General features: G+C 35.4%; 1 protein-coding gene across 5 annotated transcripts; it reads left to right on the forward strand.

Annotated features, from left to right (window-relative positions):
* Positions 1–1358: 1358 nt before the first annotated feature.
* Positions 1359–6292, forward strand: LOC108472275 (putative disease resistance protein RGA1). 5 transcript variants are annotated; one of them, XR_008274482.1, is made up of 5 exons: positions 1359–1803; positions 3127–4926; positions 5098–5154; positions 5404–5534; positions 5669–6292. XR_008274482.1 is itself a non-coding variant. In XM_053021843.1 (2 exons), the coding sequence occupies exons 1-2, from the start codon at positions 1501–1503 to the stop codon at positions 4924–4926; spliced, it is 2103 nt and encodes a 700-aa protein (XP_052877803.1). In that variant the 5' UTR covers positions 1359–1500; the 3' UTR covers positions 4927–5039. The 5 variants fall into 5 exon arrangements, 1 of the variants encoding a protein (XP_052877803.1); XR_008274483.1 differs by having other exon boundaries at positions 5444–5534; XR_008274480.1 differs by having other exon boundaries at positions 5404–6292.
* The last annotated feature ends 15833 nt before the right edge of the window (positions 6293–22125 follow it).

Genomic DNA, 22125 nt, shown 5'->3' on the forward strand with positions numbered 1-22125 from the left:
GATAAATGTTTAGTTCAAGTCTCAATATGAGAACAATTATCAAGTTTAGAAACTTATTTAAACAAAAAAAATCAATTCAAACTCTAACATGAGAACAATTGCCAAATTTAAACCCAAATATTACTTTATGGAATTTGTTATTTTCTTTTATTTGCCTAATCCATTTCACAATGTGGGTTTACATAGTAAAACATTTTACATTCTTTTTCTATTGAAAAGTCTTGTTTACATTAAGAGAGTGTTAGTTTCTTGCAAAGTAAGATATTCTTTTATGCTTAATAAAGAAAAAGAACAAGATGAAAGAAAATTAGAGTTTGGGTCCTTGGATTCATAATATCTAAACAGATATAATTGCTAACAAAAGAGATAAAGGGCCAGTTCTGCATTGCTTTTCAAAAGCACTTCTGGCTCCAAAAGCACTTTTGGAAGAAAAGCTGTGCAGAACAAGCTGCTTTTGACTGAAATTTTTAACTTTTCAGAAGTGATTTTGAAAAGCACTTTTGAAACGGAGAAGTTAAAATTTTTAGCTTTTCCTCTCCCAAAAGCACTTTTAGTGCTTAATTACTTTTTCACCCCTTTAATAATAGAGTACTTCACTTTTTTTTCTTGGTACTTAATTACAAATGTGTTAAAATCATTAATTAAAAATAAAAAATATTTTTAAAATACTAATTACAAATATTTAATAGTTATATTTAAATATTTAAAATATAGTTTATATACTCTAATTAAATTTTATAAATAATTAATATTTATTGCTTAAAATATTTAAAATTTATATTTTATATATTAAAATATTAATAAGAAATTATAATATATTTTTTATATTCTTACTAAAATATAATAATATTAACTAATTTAAATATTATTTAAATGTATTTTATTAATTGATAATAACATGTCTAAAATGGACATTTTATTTCTCAAAAGCACTTTTTGACAGCAATACTAAACACTCAAATTTTAAACCAAATTTTTTAAAAGTATTTCTCAAAAACACTTTTCTACAATATTTCTCAAAAATACTTTTCAAAAGTATTACCAAACTAGCCAAGTCATAATATCTAAATACCTTGGATTACATGGGGTTTGGCTCCTCCTTTTTACTTCTCTAGCTTTTTCATTAATTTTACTGTGTCTCCAGCTTTTGAAGCTCTTTTCTCCCACGTATTTCAATTATTTGTATGGATCCACATCGACAAATTTGGCTCAAGTTGATGTAATTGTGCCGAGCACCCGAAGTGTCATCAGCCCAATTTTGTCTCCATTGAGAAATTTGTGTCAAGCACTAAACATGGAGGGACCATTTCCCACCAATCAACATTACTTTTTATTTAATTATACTAATTGGTGGGTGGATGGTAACATCTATAAATATACTTTAGTCTCTGCTTGTATGGATCCACATCTGTGTTTCATCTTGTTTCAATCATTCTCATTTTACTCCTCCTCTTGCAGTAATCAAACACTTTTTTGCCTTGATTTCAGTTTGAACCAACAATGGCCGAAGCAATTGCTTTCGACATCGCCACAGAGCTCATTACTAAGTTGAGCTCTCGTGCGCTCTCCCAAGTTGGACGGTGCTGGAATCTCAAACATGACATCGATGACCTCAAACGCACTATCCGTACAATCAAAGCTGTGCTTCTTGACGCAGAAGAGAAATCGGTGACCGACAATCTCGTCAAAGTTTGGCTTGAAGAGCTGAAAGATGTACTTTATGATGCTGACGACTTACTCGATGATTTCTCTACCGAAGCTTTGCGGAAAGATCTAATGGGTGGGAGCAAGCTGACGAAAGAGGTACGCCTTTTCTTCTCAAGCTCAAACCAGTGTGCTTATGGTTTCAAGATGGGTCGGAAAATTAAGGCCATTAAAGCGAGATTAGCTTCAATTGAAAGTGAGGCCAACACTTTTCGCTTCATTCCGTGTGATCGCCCCACGGAAACCTCTTTCATGACTGAAAAGAGGCAGCAAACGCACTCTTTTGAGCGTGAAGATGAAATAATAGGGAGGGATGATGATAAAGCAGCTCTTCTAAAACTCGTGTTAGAGTTTGAAAGTGAAGAAAATGTTTATATCATTCCAATTGTGGGGTTTGGAGGGTTAGGGAAGACTGCTTTGGCCCAACTTGTCTATAACCATGAAATGGTCAAAAATCATTTTGAGTTAACTATGTTTGTGTGTGTTTCGGATGATTTTGATGTGAAAGTTATTGTAGCAAACATTATCAAATCTGTGACTAATCAAGCACCTGATCAAAATCTTGAAATGGATCAATTGCAAAAACAACTTAGAGATAAAATTGATGGGAAAAAATATTTGCTTGTTTTGGATGACATTTGGAATGAGGACCTAGGAAAGTGGTCTAGTCTAAAGAAGTTATTGATGGGTGGGGCTAAAGGGAGTCGGATAATAATAACTACTCGATCTCTAAGGGCAGCGGAGATTACTAATAAATGTCAATCTCATGTTTTGAAACTGAAAGGCTTGTCCGATGATGATGCTTGGTCTCTGTTCAAAACGATAGCATTTGAGCAAGGATATGTAGACTCAACAAATTCAGCCTTTGTGGAAGTAGGGAAACAAATTTCAGAAAGGTGTGGTGGGGTTCCCTTAGCCATAAGGACGATAGCTGGTACATTATCTTTGAAAAAAACTATAAATGAGTGGCATTCTTTCAAAGAAAATGAACTTGCTAAAATATCACAAATTGAAGGAGATATTCTACCTACACTTAAGTTGAGTTATGATCATCTCCCGTCCCATTTAAAGCATTGCTTTGCTTATTGTCGATTGTATCCAAAAGATCATCAAATTCATGTACAAACTCTTGTTCAATTTTGGATTGCACAAGATTTTGTAAAGCAATTGAATCCAAACCATTCTCTTGAGGAGATTGGGTTTGGGTATTTTAAAGATTTAGTTGATAGAAGTTTCTTTCAAGAGGTAGAAAATGTTGAAACTTGGTTTACAACATGTAAAATGCATGATTTAATGCATGATCTAGCTGAATCAGTAGCAGGGATAGAGAGTAGTATTATAGATTCAAATAAAATTGCAAGTGCTGTTGCTGAAAAATGTCGCCACATATCAATTAATCCTTCATTAATTCCTTTGTTTAAGGGAAAAAAGTTGCGAACCTTGTTACGGTCTCCAAACATGGGAACTGGTTTGAGCCAAGAAACTTGGGATTTTGTAATTGCAAATTGTAGATGCTTGCGTGTATTGGAATTGAATTGTTTAGATATTCAGAAGATTTCACCCTCCATTTACAAGTTGAAACATTTGAGATACCTTGATCTTTCTGCGAATTTCAAAATTAAGATTCTCCCAAAGAGTATTTGCAAGATTCAGAATTTGCTGGCGCTGAAACTTGATAGGTGTTATGCGCTTCAAGAATTGCCAAAGAAGATTGAAAAATTGGTGAATCTTATCCATCTTGGGTGTGACCGTTGTTACTGCTTAACTCAAATGCCACGTGGAATAGGGAAGCTGACTTCACTTGAGACATTAAGCGCGTTTGTAGTGGATGAAGATGGGTCCCATGGTGGTGCAGATCTAAGTGAATTGAGACTGCTTAACAACTTAAGGGGAGAGCTTAAAATAGAAAATTTGGGATTCGTAAAAAATGCAAAAGAGAAGTTTAAGGCTGCTAATTTGAAAGAGAAGCAACATTTGAGATCGTTGGTTTTACAATGGGATGCTTATAACGGTGATGATGATGATGTGAAGTCACTTGAAGACCTCCAACCCCATCCTAATCTCAAGGAGCTCTATGTGAAAGGATGGGAGGGTGATGCCAAGTTTCCAAGCTGGCTTTCTTTACTCACAAATCTCGTCGAAATTACCATACGTGATGGTAATTTCAAACATTTCCCTTCCTTTGCTCAATTGTGTTGTCTTCAAGAGCTGGAGATTAAAGATTGTACTGAACTGGAGTACATGGACGATAATAGCCCAAAAGGAAGTCAAGGAGAACCACAATCATTTTTCCCATCGCTTAAGGTTCTCAGGCTCTTCGACTGCCCGAATTTGAAGAGTTGGTGGAAACCAATCGATGATGATTCCAACGAGGACGACACAACTGTTATGGGAACGTCAACCATGGCATTCCCTTGTCTTTCCTCTTTAAAAATTTCATATTGCCCTTTGACTTCAATGCCGTTGTATCCTTCACTCAATGATAAGCTAAAGTTGGTGAATACCAGTTCAAGGCCGTTAAAGCAGACCATGAAGATGAACATCACTAGCACGACCCCATCAAGTTCAACCGCTTCTCTTCCTCTCTCCAAATTGAAATATTTCATTGTAAACAACATTGAGGGATTGGACACTCACACGCTAGATGAGTGCCTGCAACATCTCACTGGCCTTGAAACTTTAGAAATAAGGAATTGCAAGGAGGTTGATTTAGAGAGCTTACAATGGGAACTCATTAAGAATCTCTCTTATTTGGAGATTGATAAGATCCCGCAGCTGGTGTCTCTCCCCCGTGGGCTTCAACATCTTGTTCAATTGAAAACATTAAGAATTCGTAATTGCAGTGGATTGAGGTCACTCTTTCCTGTGTTCCAACATCTCACTTCCCTTGAAGACTTTTCAGTAAGCAACTGCAAGGAGCTGGAGTTATCTGCAGCTGGCATCCAAATATTCCAAGATCATACAAGCCTACGCTCTCTATCGCTGGAAACTATTCCAGAGTGTCGGCATCTTCCGGAGTCGCTTCAACATCTAACCAATCTGCAGAAGCTTTATCTCAAGCATTTGCCCAATTTAACATCGCTTCCGGACGAGATGCATTGCCTAACCAATTTGCAAATTTTATGGATAGAAAGAATTCCTCAGTTGAAGGAAAGATGTCGGAAGGACATTGGCGCTGATTGGCATAAGATTGCTCACATCCCCAACATTCGGTTGTATTAGGTTGGTCCGTCCTTGTTATTTATTTATTTTTATGGCCTTATCTTTTTTTGAAGAAAAATAAGAGTGGTATAATAAATCTCCAAGTCAGGGGTCTGATGCCATTTTTCATTCAAGTTGGATACTGTTAATTTCACTTATCATCTTTCATAATATTTTTGCTGATTTGTGCAGTAAGGCATTGGAGAAAGGCATTTGTGAACTTCAATCATTTTATATGCATAAAAAGAGGTGCTAATTTATCTATTTGCTTTTTTGCTTTTAAATCATAATAATAACTTGACAATTGCTTCTAATAATTTAATTCTAAAAAATCATTGATATGGAGAGTGAGGCCTATGAAGCCTTCAAAATGGTTGTACTATATGCTCTGCTTTCTTCATTTAATCACTTACCTATCATATGTTTATATATATTTATGTTTTATCTTAATATATGCCAACTGATTACTATCTTAGATCGTACCTGTGCTATTGACAGGCTTTTGGAGGTTTCAAATTCATAATATTCATTGATGTAGGGCACTCTATTAGCTGTTTGGAATTCCAGCCAAATTTGTTATTGAAGGTCCAAACTGGAAAAAAAAGGAAGATGTTTCAGAATATTTGGTGGTGAGGTTGAAGTTGATAAAATGTTTCATTATTTATATATCAACAGCACTATACTAAACACACATATGTACAAATATAAGGCTGATAATAATGGGATTTGTAACATATTCTATGTTGGCATTTATAATTTTCAGATTCACTGATGCTTTTAGAAGAGACGTTGTTCAAGCATGACAATTGCCAGACATATTGCATTTGAAAATTTATTATTCCACTTTATTTGGAGCTTATTAAGAGCTTGATTCATAGTAGGAAAACCATCTGAGTGTTGAATGTGAATTTTCACTTGCATAGCTAAAATGAGTTGGGAGAGAATTTACTTAATTGTACAAAAGTGATATTGCATCAAGTGTTCGAAGGGTTAGGCTTAAATCATTTCTTTGTACTATGAAGTTCATAGTGGTTCATCTTTGGGCAAAGCTCCGCAGACGTAGGACAAGTTTTGAACTGCGTAAACATCTTAATTGTACTCTTTATTTTTCTTATTGCATAATAAGTGCCAAATCAGGAAAAAACACATTTATGTTTTTATAGGGTTCCAAACAGTATTCAAATGAAGGGATGCACAATTGATTATGAGACAACAATTAAAAAGGCTATGTGCAATTATAATGCTTGGATTAGGACTCTCCCAAAAGATGTCGATTTCCTGGCTGTATATACATATGACTTGTCTGTTGATGCTTATGTTGGCACACATTAAATTACAAGTTGAATAACACCTTGTAATTTGTTCTTGTCGTTTAAACAAAACACAAGGCTTTTCCTTTGGAATCTCGATGCGACGAGGTACTGCAATCCTCGAAAGGAAGGAAGGACATGGCAATGGCAGGGGTGGTTCTTGGTGAGCTAAGGAAATCAAAGTCTCCTAGGAGGATTCTAGCCCATCAATTCCCTCTATATAGCAACAATGAACCTGCAAGCTATAAATATCAATATACAATATGATAAAATTGATCTCGTATAGACCGAGCAGTGTCCAAATGTAGAAGAAACACTTACTGTTTCTAAAAACATAACTCCATATTTTGTGCACAAATGGTGGCCAAACACAAATCCGTTGTCTATGCTTTTTGATTCCAAGTTTAAGAAAGGGCCAAACATTGGGCATACTCCTCATCTTTAATAGTAACAAATTCACATTCCCATTAGTGTTTACACCTCAAAACTCAATTCCAACTTGATCAAATTTACTTTCAAAACATAACTCGATTCAAGATAAAAATCAACTTGGACTTCTTTACCTACCAAAAGATGAACATGATTCTAAAAAATCTAAGGTTTTCGTAGCCGGACCAATAGTAAAACTGATCAGGCCACCGATTCATTAGTTCAATCAGTGCAATTAAATAAATTGTTAAAATATTCATAAAAAATAAAAACCTGATTCAACTACCAGGTTCAACCAATTTTTTGCCCAATACAATTATCCATACTGGTTCCTAGGTCAATCAATTCAATGCCTTTCTCCGAACCGGGATCCTGGTATGGTTCAAACAACCTTGACTAAACCTAAAAAACTATTTGTCTTAAATTAGGATTTCAATTGGTATTTTCAATATTAGTTCAAAAAAGAAAAACCCTTAATGCAGACTTACAAACCACTCTAAGTAGGACATTAAGGTATTTAAATTCGGCTTACTCAATAGCCCAAGCTTGACTAACCAATAACTAAACCGAATTCCACTAATATTAGCAAAACCAAAACATGAAAATCTCAACTGTAAATAAGTTAGAGATCAATTTCAACCAAAAAGTGAAAAAACATGAAGGAAGCAATAGAAGTAGAAAAATAACTAGATTCCTATAATCATATGATTATTTATAGATGCGATTGGTCACAACCTCAAATATACAATGGACCGATTTCGTACAAACAACAAGATTGATCCAATGATTATCATCACGATGCACCAATTCTACATATCCACATTTAGTAAGGCTTGTTGGTGTTTAAGCAAGGCTAAGCTGTGTTTGAGCAGCAAGCCTCGTGGCTTGGAGAAGAAACAAGAGCAGAAGTGTTGCTTAGGATCAAAAAACAGAATTGAGCAATGAAAAACGATGGAGCATATGAAGGAAAAACTGATAATTTTCATTGAAAATGAACTTTGGCACATTCCCATTACATATCCAGACAATGGCTGGTCAAAATGAACTAAATCTCACCTAAAAGCTACCTAACTCCACTTAATACATTGGAACTAGGTGAATTATGCTTGCACACTTAAACAAAGCTGGTGATCAGCTCTTTCACTGTCAAATTACATCAAATACAAACTAAATTAAGTTCAAAATGAACTAGACAACATTACATTACAAAATGAACAAAACAAAACAGCGGCAGCACTTGGCTCGACAGCTTCTTGCTTGGCATGAGCTACTCGATCTGCTTGCTGGTGCATGTGCTGCATGGAAGGCCACTTTCTAACAAGGCTGCTTTTTCAATTTTGATATGTAAAACACTAATGACTAATTAAGCAACTCAGTTAAAGAAAAGGATGTTGTTAATGTGCATATATAACCAGATTAGATAGACCAGAATTCTGATGCTGACACTTTTTATTTCTATAACTCAAACCATGGGATAGGAAAAATAGCTCAACCTTGAAGTAAATTGGAATAACCCCTAGCTGGCATTTGTTCTGCAGAATTTGGTCAGGAAAAATAATCTTACCTATCGAGTTGATTTAAAATCGGAAGATGGCACTTCGGTCGTTCTAGAAGGTAGAGTTTCCAGCCATTCCAAAGTCTGAATGAAGCATATCTACTCCGCTCCCTTCAACACCTGTCATTCTAGGAGTTAAGGATTACACATTCACCTGTTGTACCTCTGAATGTATAAATAAGTTTGTGTGCTTTTTTTCTACCTTTAGGGGGTTAAGCAGATAGATTAGCTAAAATTTATAGAAGGATACAATCTGTCTTCCACATATCCATAATGCTAACATCGGCATCTGATAGAAGCCAATAATCCGCATCATTCTGAAAACAAGGACAAGAAAAGTTAATAGATAAAATTATCAATTTTGGTGCAAGATGAAGTCCTAGGGGGAGAAGGTGTTTGAATCTTAGACCTTACCCTCCTAAAGAGGGGTAACCAAGGCTTCTAATGCATTATTCCAGATTACCTAAATTCATAAATAATCTTTGACATGAACCACTGTCCATATATTTGATGTTTGTAAAGCTTGGCTAGTGTAATAACTGGTCAAGAAAAATGGCACTTACGTCCATATCAGACGGAACAATTCTCATCATTCCCCCAACAGACTATTGTGAAGCATTTATAATTATATCAGAGCAGATTTGATGAGTTTGCTGTGCCGATGGTTCAATCTCCTTTCGGATGCTCACTGTATTGACCAACTCAACTTGGTTTTCATTAGAGCCAGAACTTGAAGCAAGTGGGACACTCAGAGGTTGTTCAACATAATTCATCTCTTCAAATTTCTCCTCAAATTGGCTGAGGAAGCAACAATGGAAAAGAAAGACATTAAAACAACCTATCTTATTATAACTTATTCCAAAGAACACCTGACTAGGTAAACAAAAATCAGACCCTGTCGATAATCAATATCCTGTAGTATATAGGAGCAATGCAACAATGCTGTTCAAAGGTGGCAACTACAGCAGCAACATGCATGCTACCATGCAATCATGCACAAGCATGCAAGTAACCAAGCAGTTCAGCTGAGACATTGAAATGTCCATGGTGTAATCCGGTTAAAGAACCACTTTTGTAATAGTTGACTTTGTTAATTTGTTTGTTATCCTTTTATGTAATGTTCAGCTAAGATTAATCATGATTCTTAGCTAATTTAGCAGTCATTTTAGAGGTCATTATGTTGATTTTACAGCTTAGATACTTGCACAAGCAAGCCTTGGTTTCTTTCTATGTAACCCATCTACTTATGTATTATTTTTTATGAGTGAAGTAACAAGCATAGCCAACTTATTCTCTCATCTTTGTTCATCCGTTTTTGCTTCTGTTTTGAGCTTTCAAACACAAAATTTCTTTGTTTTGTTTTTTATCTTTTGATTGAAACTTAGCTCATACTTTATCCGGGTATAATACTTTGTTGCTTCAGTTTCAACAAGTTGTTCATATTTTACCCGGGTAAAATAGATTTGTTGTTCTTCCTGTGTGAAAAACTCAACAAATGGTATCAAGAGCCTGTTGTCTTTGAGGGCCTTGGTTGTGCGTAGTTTGTGGCTGACTCGTGTTTGAAAGAAAGAAGCAGGGGCTTTTGTTGTTGATCTGTTTTTTAGTCGCTGCAAGTATAAGCTTCTCACCACCACCACCACCTGTTTTTGCTGGTGAAAACTACAACATCTGGGCAGTGAAAATGAGGACATATCTTCAGGCACATGACCTGTGGAATGTGGTCCAGAATGACACTGAGCCACCTCCCTTAAGAGCAAACCCGACCATTGCTCAGATCAGGCAGCATAATAAAGACTGTGCAAAGAAGTACAAGGCCATGTCATGCCTTCAAAGTGGAGTTTCAGATGTGATTTTCACAAGGATAATGGCCTGTGACAGTCCAAAGCAGGCATGGGACAAACTCAAGGAGGAGTTTCAAGGATCTGAGAAGACTAGGCAACAACAACTAATAAACCTGAGAAGGGACTTCGAGAATCTGAGGATGAAGGAGTCAGAGACTGTCAAGCAGTATGCTGACAGGATAATGGCCACTGTCAACAACATAAGATTGCTTGGGGATGATTTTAGTGACCAGAGGGTAGTTGAAAAAGTCATAACAACCCTGCCAGAGAAGTATGAATCAAAGATCTCTTCACTGGAGGACTCAAGGGACCTATCAACTATTCCATTGACAGATTTGATAAATGCTCTCTATGCACAAGAGCAAAGAAGAGCAAACAGAATGGAGGAGTATTCTAAGGGAGCCTTTCAGGCCAGAGGCAGAGAAGGCTCAAACTCGAGCTCCAACTTCAAAGGCAAGAAGCCTTGGACAGAAAAGAAGGACAAAGGCAAGAAGGAAGCCACCAAAAGAAAGTTTCCACCTTGTGCTCATTGTAAGAAAACAAATCACCTTGAAAAATATTGCTGGTACAAGCCTGACATTCAGTGCAGAGGGTGCAAACAGATTGGACACATTGAAAAGGTGTGTAAAAACAAACCAAAACCACAGCTGCACCATCAGAATCAAGCTTAAACTGCTGAAGATGTTGAAGCACAGGAAGAGCATGTCTTCATAGCTTCTTGTTTTGCAAGCTCGAGCAAGGTTAGCAAGATGTGGTTGATTGATAGTGGGTGTACTCTTCACATGGCTTCAAACAGAAGTATGTTTAAGGAGCTAGACACCACCTTTGTGACCAAAGTCAGAGTAGGGAATGGTGAACTCATAGAAGCCAAAGGCAAAGGCAAGGCTGTGATTGGCACAAAGTCAGGTAACAAAACTATTTCTGAGGTTCTTTATGTACCTGACATTGACCAAAATTTGTTGAGTGTTGGTCAGTTACTAGAGAAGGGCTACTCTCTCATTTTTGAAGATAAGGTGTGTGTGATCAAAGATGCTATTGACCAAGTGTTAGTAACAGTAGCCATGAGTGATCGAAGTTTCACTTTGGATGTGAATCAGCTAGAGCCAAAGACACATGTGGCTCAGGCTGATGAGTCAAGTTTGTGGCATAGGAGGCTAGGCCATATGAACTACAAGTCACTTAGCCTACTGCACAAAATGAGTTTGGTTGAAGACATGTCCTGCGTTGAGCCAAAGAAGGATGTGTGTGAAGTCTGTCAGCTTGGCAAGCAGACCAGACTGCCATTTCCTGCAAACAAAGCGTGGAGAGCTCAAGAGAGGCTCCAGTTGGTCCATACAGACATTTGTGGACCCATGAAGACCACTTATCCAAATGGGAATAGGTACTTTGCACTCTTTATTGATGATTGCACTAGGTTCTGTTGGGTAACCTTTTTGAAGCAAAAGTCAGATGTTGCTGACTTCTTCTGCAAATTTAAAGCTTTGGCTGAAAACCAAGCCAACTGTAAGCTGAAATGCTTAAGGTCAGATAATGGGACCGAGTATGTGTCTCAAAGATTCCAAAAGTTATGTGATGATGCTGGAATTCTTCATCAGCTGACAACTATCTACACACCACAGCAAAATGGTGTCTATGAAAGGAAGAACAGAACAGTTCTTGATATGGCCAGATGCCTTTTGTTTGAGGCTAAAATGGCTAACAATTTTTGGGCTGAAGCAGTAAACACATCAGTTTACTTGCTAAACAGACTTTCAACTAATGCAGTGAAAGGAAAAACACCCTTTGAAGCTTGGTTTGGACAAAAACCAACAATGTCACACCTGAGGGTATTTGGTTGTTTGTGCTATGCACTGGTTCTAGCAGAAAAAAGGACTAAACTTGAAAAAAGGTCCATACCAGGGGTGTTTGTAGGCTACAGCAGTGTGAAGAAAGGTTATAGGATCTTTGATCCATTGACCAAGAAAATCATTGTGAGCAGAGATGTAAAGTTCCATGAAGAAGGGTATTGGAAATGGGATGGAACTAATGCAAGCCTGCTTGAGGAAGATCAAAATAGTCCTGAACTGCAGCCTACTGAAACTGAAGCTAAAGTCGAAGATGACTATGATGATGTACCTATTCGAGGCACTAGAACTTTGGCAGATATCTATGAAAGGTGTGCCATGACCTTAGTTGAGCCATTCTGCTATGCTGAAGCTGTAAAAGAGAAATGCTGGCAAGAGGCTATGGAGGCTGAACTGAAGATGATTCAGAAGAATGACACATGGGAGCTGGTCAATAGGCCAGAAAATAGAAAAGTCACTGGTGTTAAATGGGTATTTAGAACCAAGACAAATTCAGATGGGTCTCTGAATAAACACAAGGCCAGGTTGGTTGTGAAGGGCTACAGTCAGCAGTAAGGGGTTGATTTCTTTGAAACCTTTGCACCTGTTGCAAGGTTGGATACCATAAGGCTGCTATTTGCCTTGGCAGCTCAGAAACAGTGGAAAGTGCACCAATTAGATGTGAAATCAGCCTTTTTAAATGGATTTCTCAAAGAAGAAATCTTCATTGAGCAGCCTGAAGGGTTTGAGGTCTCTGGTGAGGAACACAAGGTATATAGGCTTAAGAAGGCCTTGTATGGCCTGAAACAGGCTCCAAGAGCCTGGTATGATAGAATTGATGCCTACTTGTCAAGGCTTGGGTTCACCAAAAGCATAAGTGAGCCCACTTTTTATGTTAAGAAGGATGAAAAAGAGACACTGCTGATTGTGTCATTATATGTTGATGACCTGCTAGTCACTGGCAGCAAAGATGAGCTGATTGAAGACTTTAAGAAGCAAATGCAAGACATTTTTAAGATGACTGATCTTAGTCTGATGACATACTTTCTTGGTATGGAGGTAAATCAGGGAGAACAAGGAATTATTATAAGCCAGCAAGCCTTTGCATTGAAAGTTCTAAGCAAATTCAGCATGTCAAAGTGCAAGCTTGCTAGCACACCAGTTGCACTAGGAGAGAAGTTGTCAAGCACAAGTGAACACGATCGAGTTGATGAAAGGGGGTATAAAAGTTTGGTTGGTTACTTACTTTACCTAATAGCTACAAGGCCAGACATTCTATGTGCTGTTAGCTTACTCTCAAGGTTCGTGCACTGCTGTAATGGTGCACATTTTAAAGCAGCAAAGAGGGTCCTAAGATATGTCAAAGGGACTTTGAATTTTGGTGTGAAGTTTGGAAGGTCAAAGGAGTTGAAACTTGTTGGTTATTCAGATAGTGACTGGGCTGGTTCAGTTGATGACATGAAGAGCACATCAGGCTACTTCTTCAGTCTAGGATCAAGTGTTTTCAGTTGGAGTTCAAAGAAGCAACAAATAGTAGCTCAATCCACTGCAGAGGCTGAGTATATTGCAGCTGCTACTGCAGTTAACCAAGCCATTTGGCTTAGAAAGTTGCTGGATGACTTAAATGCTAAACAGATGGAAGCAACTGAAATCAATGTTGACAACCAGTCTGCTGTTGCTATTGCCAAGAACCCTGTGTTCCATGGCAAAACAAAACATTTCAAGATCAAGTATCACTTTGTAAGAGAAGCTGAACTTGCTAAGGAAATCTGCTTGGTACATTGTTGTTCGAGGGATCAGCTTGCTGATGTTCTGACCAAGCCATTAGTTGCTGGAAGGTTTAAATGTTTAAGGGAAGAGATAGGAGTTTGCTGCCTTGTAGCCAAGGAGGAGTGTTCAAAGGTGGCAACTACAGCAGCAACATGCATGCTACCATGCAATCATGCACAAGCATGCAAGTAACCAAGCAGTCCAGCTGAGACATTGAAATGTCCATGGTGTAATCCGGTTAAAGAACCACTTTTGTAATAGTTGACTTTTGTTAATTTGTTTGTTATCCTTTTATGTAATGTTCAGCTAAGATTAATCATGATTCTTAGCTAATTTAGCAGTCATTTTAGAGGTCATTATATTGATTTTACAGCTTAGATACTTGCACAAGCAAGCCTTGTTTTCTTTCTATGTAACCCATCTACTTATGTATTATTTTTTATGAGTGAAGTAACAAGCATAGCCAACTTGTTCTCTCATCTTTGTTCATCTGTTTTTGCTTCTGTTTTGAGCTTTCAAACACAAAATTTCTTTGTTTTGTTTTTGATCTTTTGATTGAAACTTAGTTCATACTTTATTCGGGTATAATACTTTGTTGCTTCAGTTTCAACAAGTTGTTCATATTTTACCCGGGTAAAATAGATTTGTTGTTCTTCCTGTGTGAAAAACTCAACAAATGCGTTTAAATCATGAAAGTGGAAAATGGTAGTAACTCGTTAAAATTCTCTATGCCATCTTACTTCATCAGGATCAGGTACTTTGAGAGTTGTTCCATGTAGAGCTTTAATTGCTATCAGGGTTTCATTCTGCCAAAACCAAGGTGTCTTGAAGATTAGTATCAAATGCAGAATATCATTGCAGAAGTGTTAATTTAGAGGCATGAAATAAACGAACCTGAAAACAAGGTATACCCTTGATGTCCTCTTCAGTCACAAAAAGCAACCGATGATAAATTATGATAAATTAAAAAAAAGGGATTAATTTTTAAATTTTCTCATATAGTTGCTATTTTTAAAGTGAAAAAAAAAGCCCACTGCCTTAGGCCTTTTACGACTGTTTACCACTTGCATCTATTCACTAAAAATTAATGGATCAAACGTCTATTTTAAAAGCATATCCGACCAAACCCAAAACATGTTTTTTTTTAAGGTTTAATATTAAAAGAATAATTAAAATACAAAAATAGATAAATAAAATTTATATATTTATTGATGTGCCAAACGTTATACAAGTTAGACTTTGTTCTCTTTGAGTGTTGTTGTGTTGAAAAATGATCATTGAAGAGTAATTCATTCTCAAAGTTTTGTTTCTCAACTTTGAAGAGAGTTTAAGAGCACCTCTTTGCCCCGAGTAATTATTTTTAAAGAGAAATTCATTAATTCATTCAATGAATAAATAAATAATTCGAGGGAAGAAAATAACAAACACTAATTATACGTGTTAAAGGATAAGCTCCATCAACATAATAAAAACTTCAGCTTCAGCATCGATGACTAATAAATCATAGGGCAAAGTCAACTACCGCAAGGTTTGTAGGAAAATGTAGTTACATTACTTAGCGGCTTAGTTGCGAACAAGCATGATCAAAGATAAATTGTGACTTTCATCGAAGCATACAATATTCTTTTTAATAGTGATTTCATTTTTATAGCATGAGTTAGACAATAGTTTGATTTTTTTAGCCCTTTTACTTGATTATAAATTTAACATCCATAAGTGTCAAAGTTTTTATTTTTATTTTAATTTTTGTATTTTTTCTTTCTCATATATATTGATTATAGATTCGCTCATGATATTGCTTCAATAGAAGGAACCCTAAAAGCTTGAGAAAATTAGTGAGAGTTTACCCTATATATTTATAAAAGAAAATATAAACATAATAATATCTAAATTTTTAATTTTACATCAATCCCAACAAATAAAAACTAAAGAGAATATGAAAACTATTAATACGTGCTAACCATATTAAATAAATACGAAACTAGATTCACATATTGATGTTATCTTAGTCAAGATTTTCAAAACCAAATAGGTGGTTGAACCAATTATATTAATTGATTTTCGGTCTAATTTGTTTGTTCGATTCAATTGAAATAGTTTTAATTTATTTAGAATTTTTAGATATGAAAGTTTTATATTACAGTAATTGAATTTTGAAGTTTTATATTACACATCCGAAAAGTAATTTACTTTAATATTATCTTATTTCACCGTCTAATATATTATCTTATTTAATATATAATAAAAATACAAGCAAGTTATAGTAATAATATATCCACACACTAAACAAACAATATTAATTTCATTGTCGGCAAATAATCCTTTTTCGAATGGAATTGGAGAAATTATCTTCCTTGTATATGTATAAATTTAGCTACATAACTCTTAATAGGCTAAACCTTTGTTTGTGTGAAGAAAAAAAGAAAACGAGATTAAAGTAATGAAAATCAAGGTTTTTGAAAAGGGTTCTTATGGAGTTGTGTATTTAATCAAAATTATAGATTCAGTTTATAATAATTAGATTTATGCATTAAAGTTTGCCAACGAAGAATACTCTTCTTTTCTACGTAAGGAAGAAGAAATCATTCTAAAGTTTGTTAATTGTCCCAATATTATTCAATGCTATGGTAGTTTCGCGAGCTTTGAGTGAGAACAAGGAATAGTTTACAATATGTTCCTTGAACATGTTCCAGGAGGTAGTCTGTTAGACTTGATGAACAAGTATGATGGTAAAATCTCTAAAAGAGATGTTAATTGCTAAACCCAAATGATACTCGAAGGGCTTTTGGACATTCATGAGAAAGGGTAAATTCATTTGGATTTAAAACCATGTAATATTTTGGTTTTCCCTCCTCAACATGGTAGCTGTTTATCTACTTTAAAGATTGCATATTTTGAATTAGCTAAACAACAAGGGGTAAAAGATACAAGGTTCGGGTTTCAAGGTACAAGGTATTACATGTCTCTTGAATCGATTGCCGGAGAAGTTAGTGGTGCATTGGATATATGGTCGTTAGGCTGCATTGTGGTTCAAATGATTATGGGGAGATTGCCATGGGACACTTGTGGTCGAGATGAATTAAAAGACAAACTTTTGAGAGGAAAATCACCCAATATCCCGGAAAACATGTCGAAGCTAGGGAAGAGTTTCTTGAAGGAATGCTTTGTTATTGATCTAAACAAAAGGTGGAATGCTAGTAAGCTACTATGTCATCGCTATCTTCCACATGCTTCCCTGAGATCACCAACAAAATTTACCATGTTTTCAACAGCAAAAAGTATTACTGTCTCGAAATATTTCATCACCATCTGGTTTTAACATTCCTAATATTGTCTTGTTGGAAAAGAAAAAATTTAGAGGAACAAAGGTTAAGCAAGATGATTAGTTCCTATCAGCAACGAAAAGCTATGGGATAATTTTGCGTCTAGTATCTATGATTTCTTTCTATTTGAAAATCAGCATGGCTTCATGTAATATGTTTTCTAGTTGAATGATTCTGATAAGTTGGAGATGAACCAAAAATAAGAAATTTTATAGATTCTTTTCAGAGGCCCTCTGTTTAGTTTCCAACTACTAGCTCTTTTGCCTTTGTTTATATATATATAAATGATGCGGTCGTTGAGAGCGTCAAAAATATCTTATTCCCTGTAAAATAGTAAAAATAACAGTAAAAGGGAAGTAGGGTCGAATCCTTAGAGACCGGATTGTACAAATTCTCGTTTCTTGAAATCCTGGACAATTTCTTGGCCAAGAAAACCCGCGTTCTTGAAAAATAAAAAAATAAAATTAAGAATCTAGAAAAATAAAAACAGAATTTAAAGTGAATTGAAATTGCGAAATTAAATAAATTTCAGAAATTAAAATGAGGAAAAATAAATAGAGTTGGGAAAAGAGAAAGTTTCTTATGTGGCGAGATTCCAGCCTCCGGTTGTCTCGTTCCGCCTTGGGTTCAATCCTTGGCTTTTAAGTAACCCTTCTCAAGCAGTATAAGCCAGTTATAGTGGAAGAGGACACCTACGGCCACCATCTCCAAAGATTTAGACTTAAGATTTGGTGGAACCTGACTCTAACCAATAATCGCTTTTGTGGGACTATCTTCTGCTAGATCACCACTTCCCAACGGCGAATACCATACCGTTTTGTCTCTTGGATTCGCCAACCTCTGATGCAGAAAGCTAACGAATCGACTGTGTAATCTTTCCAAAATGTACAAAGTGGTCATTCCTTGCACAAGTTGAAAATATCACCTATTAAGGGACATGGACTGAAGCGTCAGCCCCGTAATGCGGAGAAGCGATAAATACCCTGTTGAGAAGGCTAAGTGCGCCTCATGAACCTTTTTGGGGAATTTTGACTACATTCGGCTAGATTGGTTTAGTGGCTCATGATTTTTAGGGAAGAAATAAATAAAATAGATATGAGATTTTTATTAAAGAAAATATGGAGAGAACAAAAAAATAGAATTTTTGAGAGAGGGAGTGTTTACAGGAAAAAGAGATATCAAATATATGCCACTCCATCCCCTATTTATAGTACTAGAAAACCTAGTCTATTCCTAATGATATTCTAAAAGATAAATACAAATAAATAAAGATAATTAAAGATAAATAAAGATAAATGAAAATAAATCTAAATAAAATCCTTAATAATTATCCTAATATAATTGAAATTAAAATAGAGTCTTGTGCTATAAAATCTTTTCTTTTGCATTTTAGTCCTTGGGTCTTCCATGTTTGCATTTTTGGCACCACTTCTCTCTTTCTTTGCATGTTGGCCCATTATATCTTCAAATTTGTAATTTTTTCCCTTAAATTTCCTCTTGCCTCCAATTTAGTCCCTAAAAGATAAAAGGCCACAAAATAATCCAAATTAGTAGGATCATACTCAAAATAATCATGCAATTAGCACATAAAATATGTCGTTTTAGAGTATTATCAATAAATATTCATTCAAGTTGGAGAATGATGATTTCCTTTTATATAGACTATAAAATTGGATTTCCTTTGTTGCTCCTACTAATAGAATTTGTTCGTTTGTCATCTTTCATAATATATGGCAAATTTTTGCCGTAACCCATCAAGAATTTATATGCAGAAAAAGAGGAGGTAGTAATTTATGTAATTGGTTTACACTTTTAAATCAATCATAATAACCTCACCATGTTGGCTTGTACTGTGTTGAAATACTCTTGAAATTGCAGCTTATATCAAATACTAAAATAGTTACATCAACATGGAATGACAGCTTATTCATACGACTCTTTTCTTTTCTGATAAAAGGAGATTGCATAATTTTCAACAAAACAAAAAATGGAAATATATGTCGTAACTTTACTTCTAATTTCCAATTGATCTGATATAAAGGGAAGGGTGTATTTCCAGAGTGATGATATATGTACAAACTGAGTAGATTCTTCGAATTTCAAGAGGCATAATCGTGAGATGTTAAATTAATTCACAATAATTTCTGATGCCGTTTAGCTGTTTGGAATTTCAGCCAACTTTGATATTGAAGGTCCAAACAGGAAAGGAGGTTGATTTAATCCATAATTTAATTTAATAAAAATAAAATTAATTATGATTTCAATAGTTAATTAAAAAACAATTAACAATAGGAGATTGCAAGGAAGTTGATTTAGAGGGAACCCCTTAAGAATCTCTCTCCTTCGGAGATTAATAATATTCCACAGCTGGTGTCTCTCCCCATGGCCCTTGGTTAGAGCATCTTTTCATATCTGTCTTTTCATAAAAAGTTTCATTAGTTATATATGAGCAACGACACACATATGGGCAAATATAAGGCTGATAATGGTGAGCATTTTAGTAAAACAAACATTAAATCTCTTTTGCAAAAGGTTTTGAGGTGTAAACACTAATGGAAATGGGAAATGATGATGCCCTATGTTGAACTTGTACTGGAAAATCATAGAAAATGCCCATTCATGCACATAATATAAACTGTTGTTTTTAGCTACAGTAAGTATTTCTACATTTGGACCTGCTCAGTTTAAATGACATCAATTTTAACAAATTATATGTTGGCATTTATAATTTTCAGATTCATTCTTGCTTTTGGAAGAGTTCTTGTTCAACATGACACTTGTCGAAGATATTGTATGTGGAAATTTAATATTCTACTTAAAGCTTATGAAGAGTTTGACCGATCCTGAAGCTTATATATAGATGATTTATTTTCAAGAACTATTATTGAGTGCAAGTGTTATACACCATTTGAATGTTGAGTGTTGATTTTCACTTGCAGAGTTGAGAGAGTTTATTTAATTGTACAAATGTGAGGTTGCATAAAGTGTTTGAAGGGTTAGTCTTAAATCACTTCTTTGTACTATGAAGTTTATAGTGTATTTATCTCTGAGCAAGGCCTTGCAGACGTAGGACAAGTTCTGAATGTGTAAACATCTTGATTGTGCTCTTTATTTTACTTGTTGCATAGTACATACCAGCTCAACAAATAACACATTCAAGAGGTTGACTCGAATCTGATTGCTCCATGAAACCTTTTGCAATCCAAAACTAAACAAGTCTCCTTACATCAATTTTATTATCTTTTGGATATAGTCGACAATAAGCAAAATAATGCTTCAAATGGGATGGAATATGCTCTCCCTCGTGCGCATGCAGGGTGCAAATCCACTGGGGTTTGGGGAGCACCCACATTACGTGGACGACGCGAAATGTCCAGACTGGTTGGGCCTTATCAAATTAGTCCTTCTATTATTAAATGTCAATTTAGTCTCTGTACTATTAAAAAAAATATCAAATAAAGTCAAATTGTTAACTCTGTTAATGTTAAATTTGTTACACTAAATGTTAATTCTGTTATAATTTGACCTTATTTGATTCTTTTTTAATAATATAAGGACAAAATTTATTCATTTAATAACAAAAGGACTAATTTAATACAGGAATTTCCCAAGTAGTTTAACTCTTGTATAAGCTAAAATATTATTTAAAAAAATTACTACTAATTTATTTTGTTTTTACCTTTTTCAATTATCATCTTACTTTGGCTGAAAATGTGTGACTGTGAGTCACCCTCCTGACTATTTTAATTATATTATCTGGTGGGTGGATGGTCACATCTACAAGATTACTATTGGACTTTAAATGTATGTATTATATTAACACCTGGAATTCATTACAAGAAGCAGACATCATACTGTTAAGTTTTAATCAAAAGATCAACAAAACAAAAGCAATGAAATATGTGTTTGAAAGCTCAAAAACAGAAACAAAATCAGATGAAAAAAAATTCAGAGAACAATTGACAATTCTAATTACTTGAATAAATAAAAATACATAGTGCATAAGTAGATGTATTACATTGGTAAAAAATAAAGTTTGCTTGTGCAAGTAAATAAGTTGTTAAATCAGCATAATGACATCCTAAATGACTACTAAATCAGTTAAGAACATGATCACTGAACATTACATAAAAAGATTACAACCAAACTAACAAAAGTCAACTATTACAAAAAAGGCTCTTCAACCGAATTACACCATGGACATTTCCATGCTGCTGCTGGACTGCTTGGTCACTTGCATGCTGCTGCATGGTTGCATGGTTACATGCATGCTGCTGCAGTTGCCACCTTTTGAACACTCCTCCTTGGCTACAAAGCAACAAACTCCAATTTCCTTCCTTAAACACTTGAACCTTGCAGCAGCCAATGGCTTGGTCAAAACATCAAGCTGATCCCTTGAACAATAATGCACCAAGCAGATTTCCTTAGCTAATTCTGCTTCAATCACAAAGTGATATATGATCTTGAAATGCTTTGTTTTTCCATGGAACACAGGGTTCTTAGTAATGGCAATAGCAGACTGGTTGTCAACCTTAATCTCAGTTGCTTCCATCTGACTAGCATTCAAGCCATCCAGTAACTTTCTAAGCCAAATGGCTTAATTAACAGCAGTAATAACTGCAGTATACTCAGCCTCTGCAGTGGATTGAGCTACTAACTGTTGCTTCTTTGAAATTCAACTAAAAACACTTGAGCCTAGGCTAAAGAAGTAACCTGATGTGCTCTTCATGTCATCAACTGAGCCAACCCAGTCACTGTCCGAATAACCAACAAGTTTCAGCTCCTCTGTTCTTCCAAACTTCACACCAAAATTCAAAGTCCTTTTGACATATCTTACGACCCTTTTTGCTACTTTAAAATGTGCAACATTGTAGCAGTGCATGAACCATGAGAGTAGGCTAATAGCATACATGATGTCTGGCCTTGCTGCTGTCAGGTAGAGTAGGCAACCAACCAAACTTCTGTACCCCTTCTCATCAACTCGATCATGCTCACTTGTGCTTGACAGTTTCTCACTTAGTGCAACAGGAGTACTAGCAGGCTTGCACTTTGACATGCTGAATTTGCTTAGAACTTTCAATGCAAATGCTTGCTGGCTTATGAAAATGCCTTGTTCTTCTTGATTTACCTCCATACCAAGGAAGTATGTCATTAAGCCAAGATCAGTCA

This window comes from Gossypium arboreum, chromosome 11 (genome assembly GCF_025698485.1).
Source record: "Gossypium arboreum isolate Shixiya-1 chromosome 11, ASM2569848v2, whole genome shotgun sequence".
In the NCBI taxonomy this organism is placed as follows: domain Eukaryota; kingdom Viridiplantae; phylum Streptophyta; class Magnoliopsida; order Malvales; family Malvaceae; genus Gossypium; species Gossypium arboreum.

Excerpts from the sequence above, each read along its gene's own strand:
- LOC108472275 (XM_053021843.1), top strand. The coding sequence starts at position 1,501 with ATGGCCGAAGCAATTGCTTTCGACATCGCCACAGAGCTCATTACTAAG. Across the intron at positions 1,804-3,126 it reads GGAGCAAGCTGACGAAAGAG|GGAAAAAAGTTGCGAACCTT; the intron begins GTACGCCTTTTC and ends CCTTTGTTTAAG.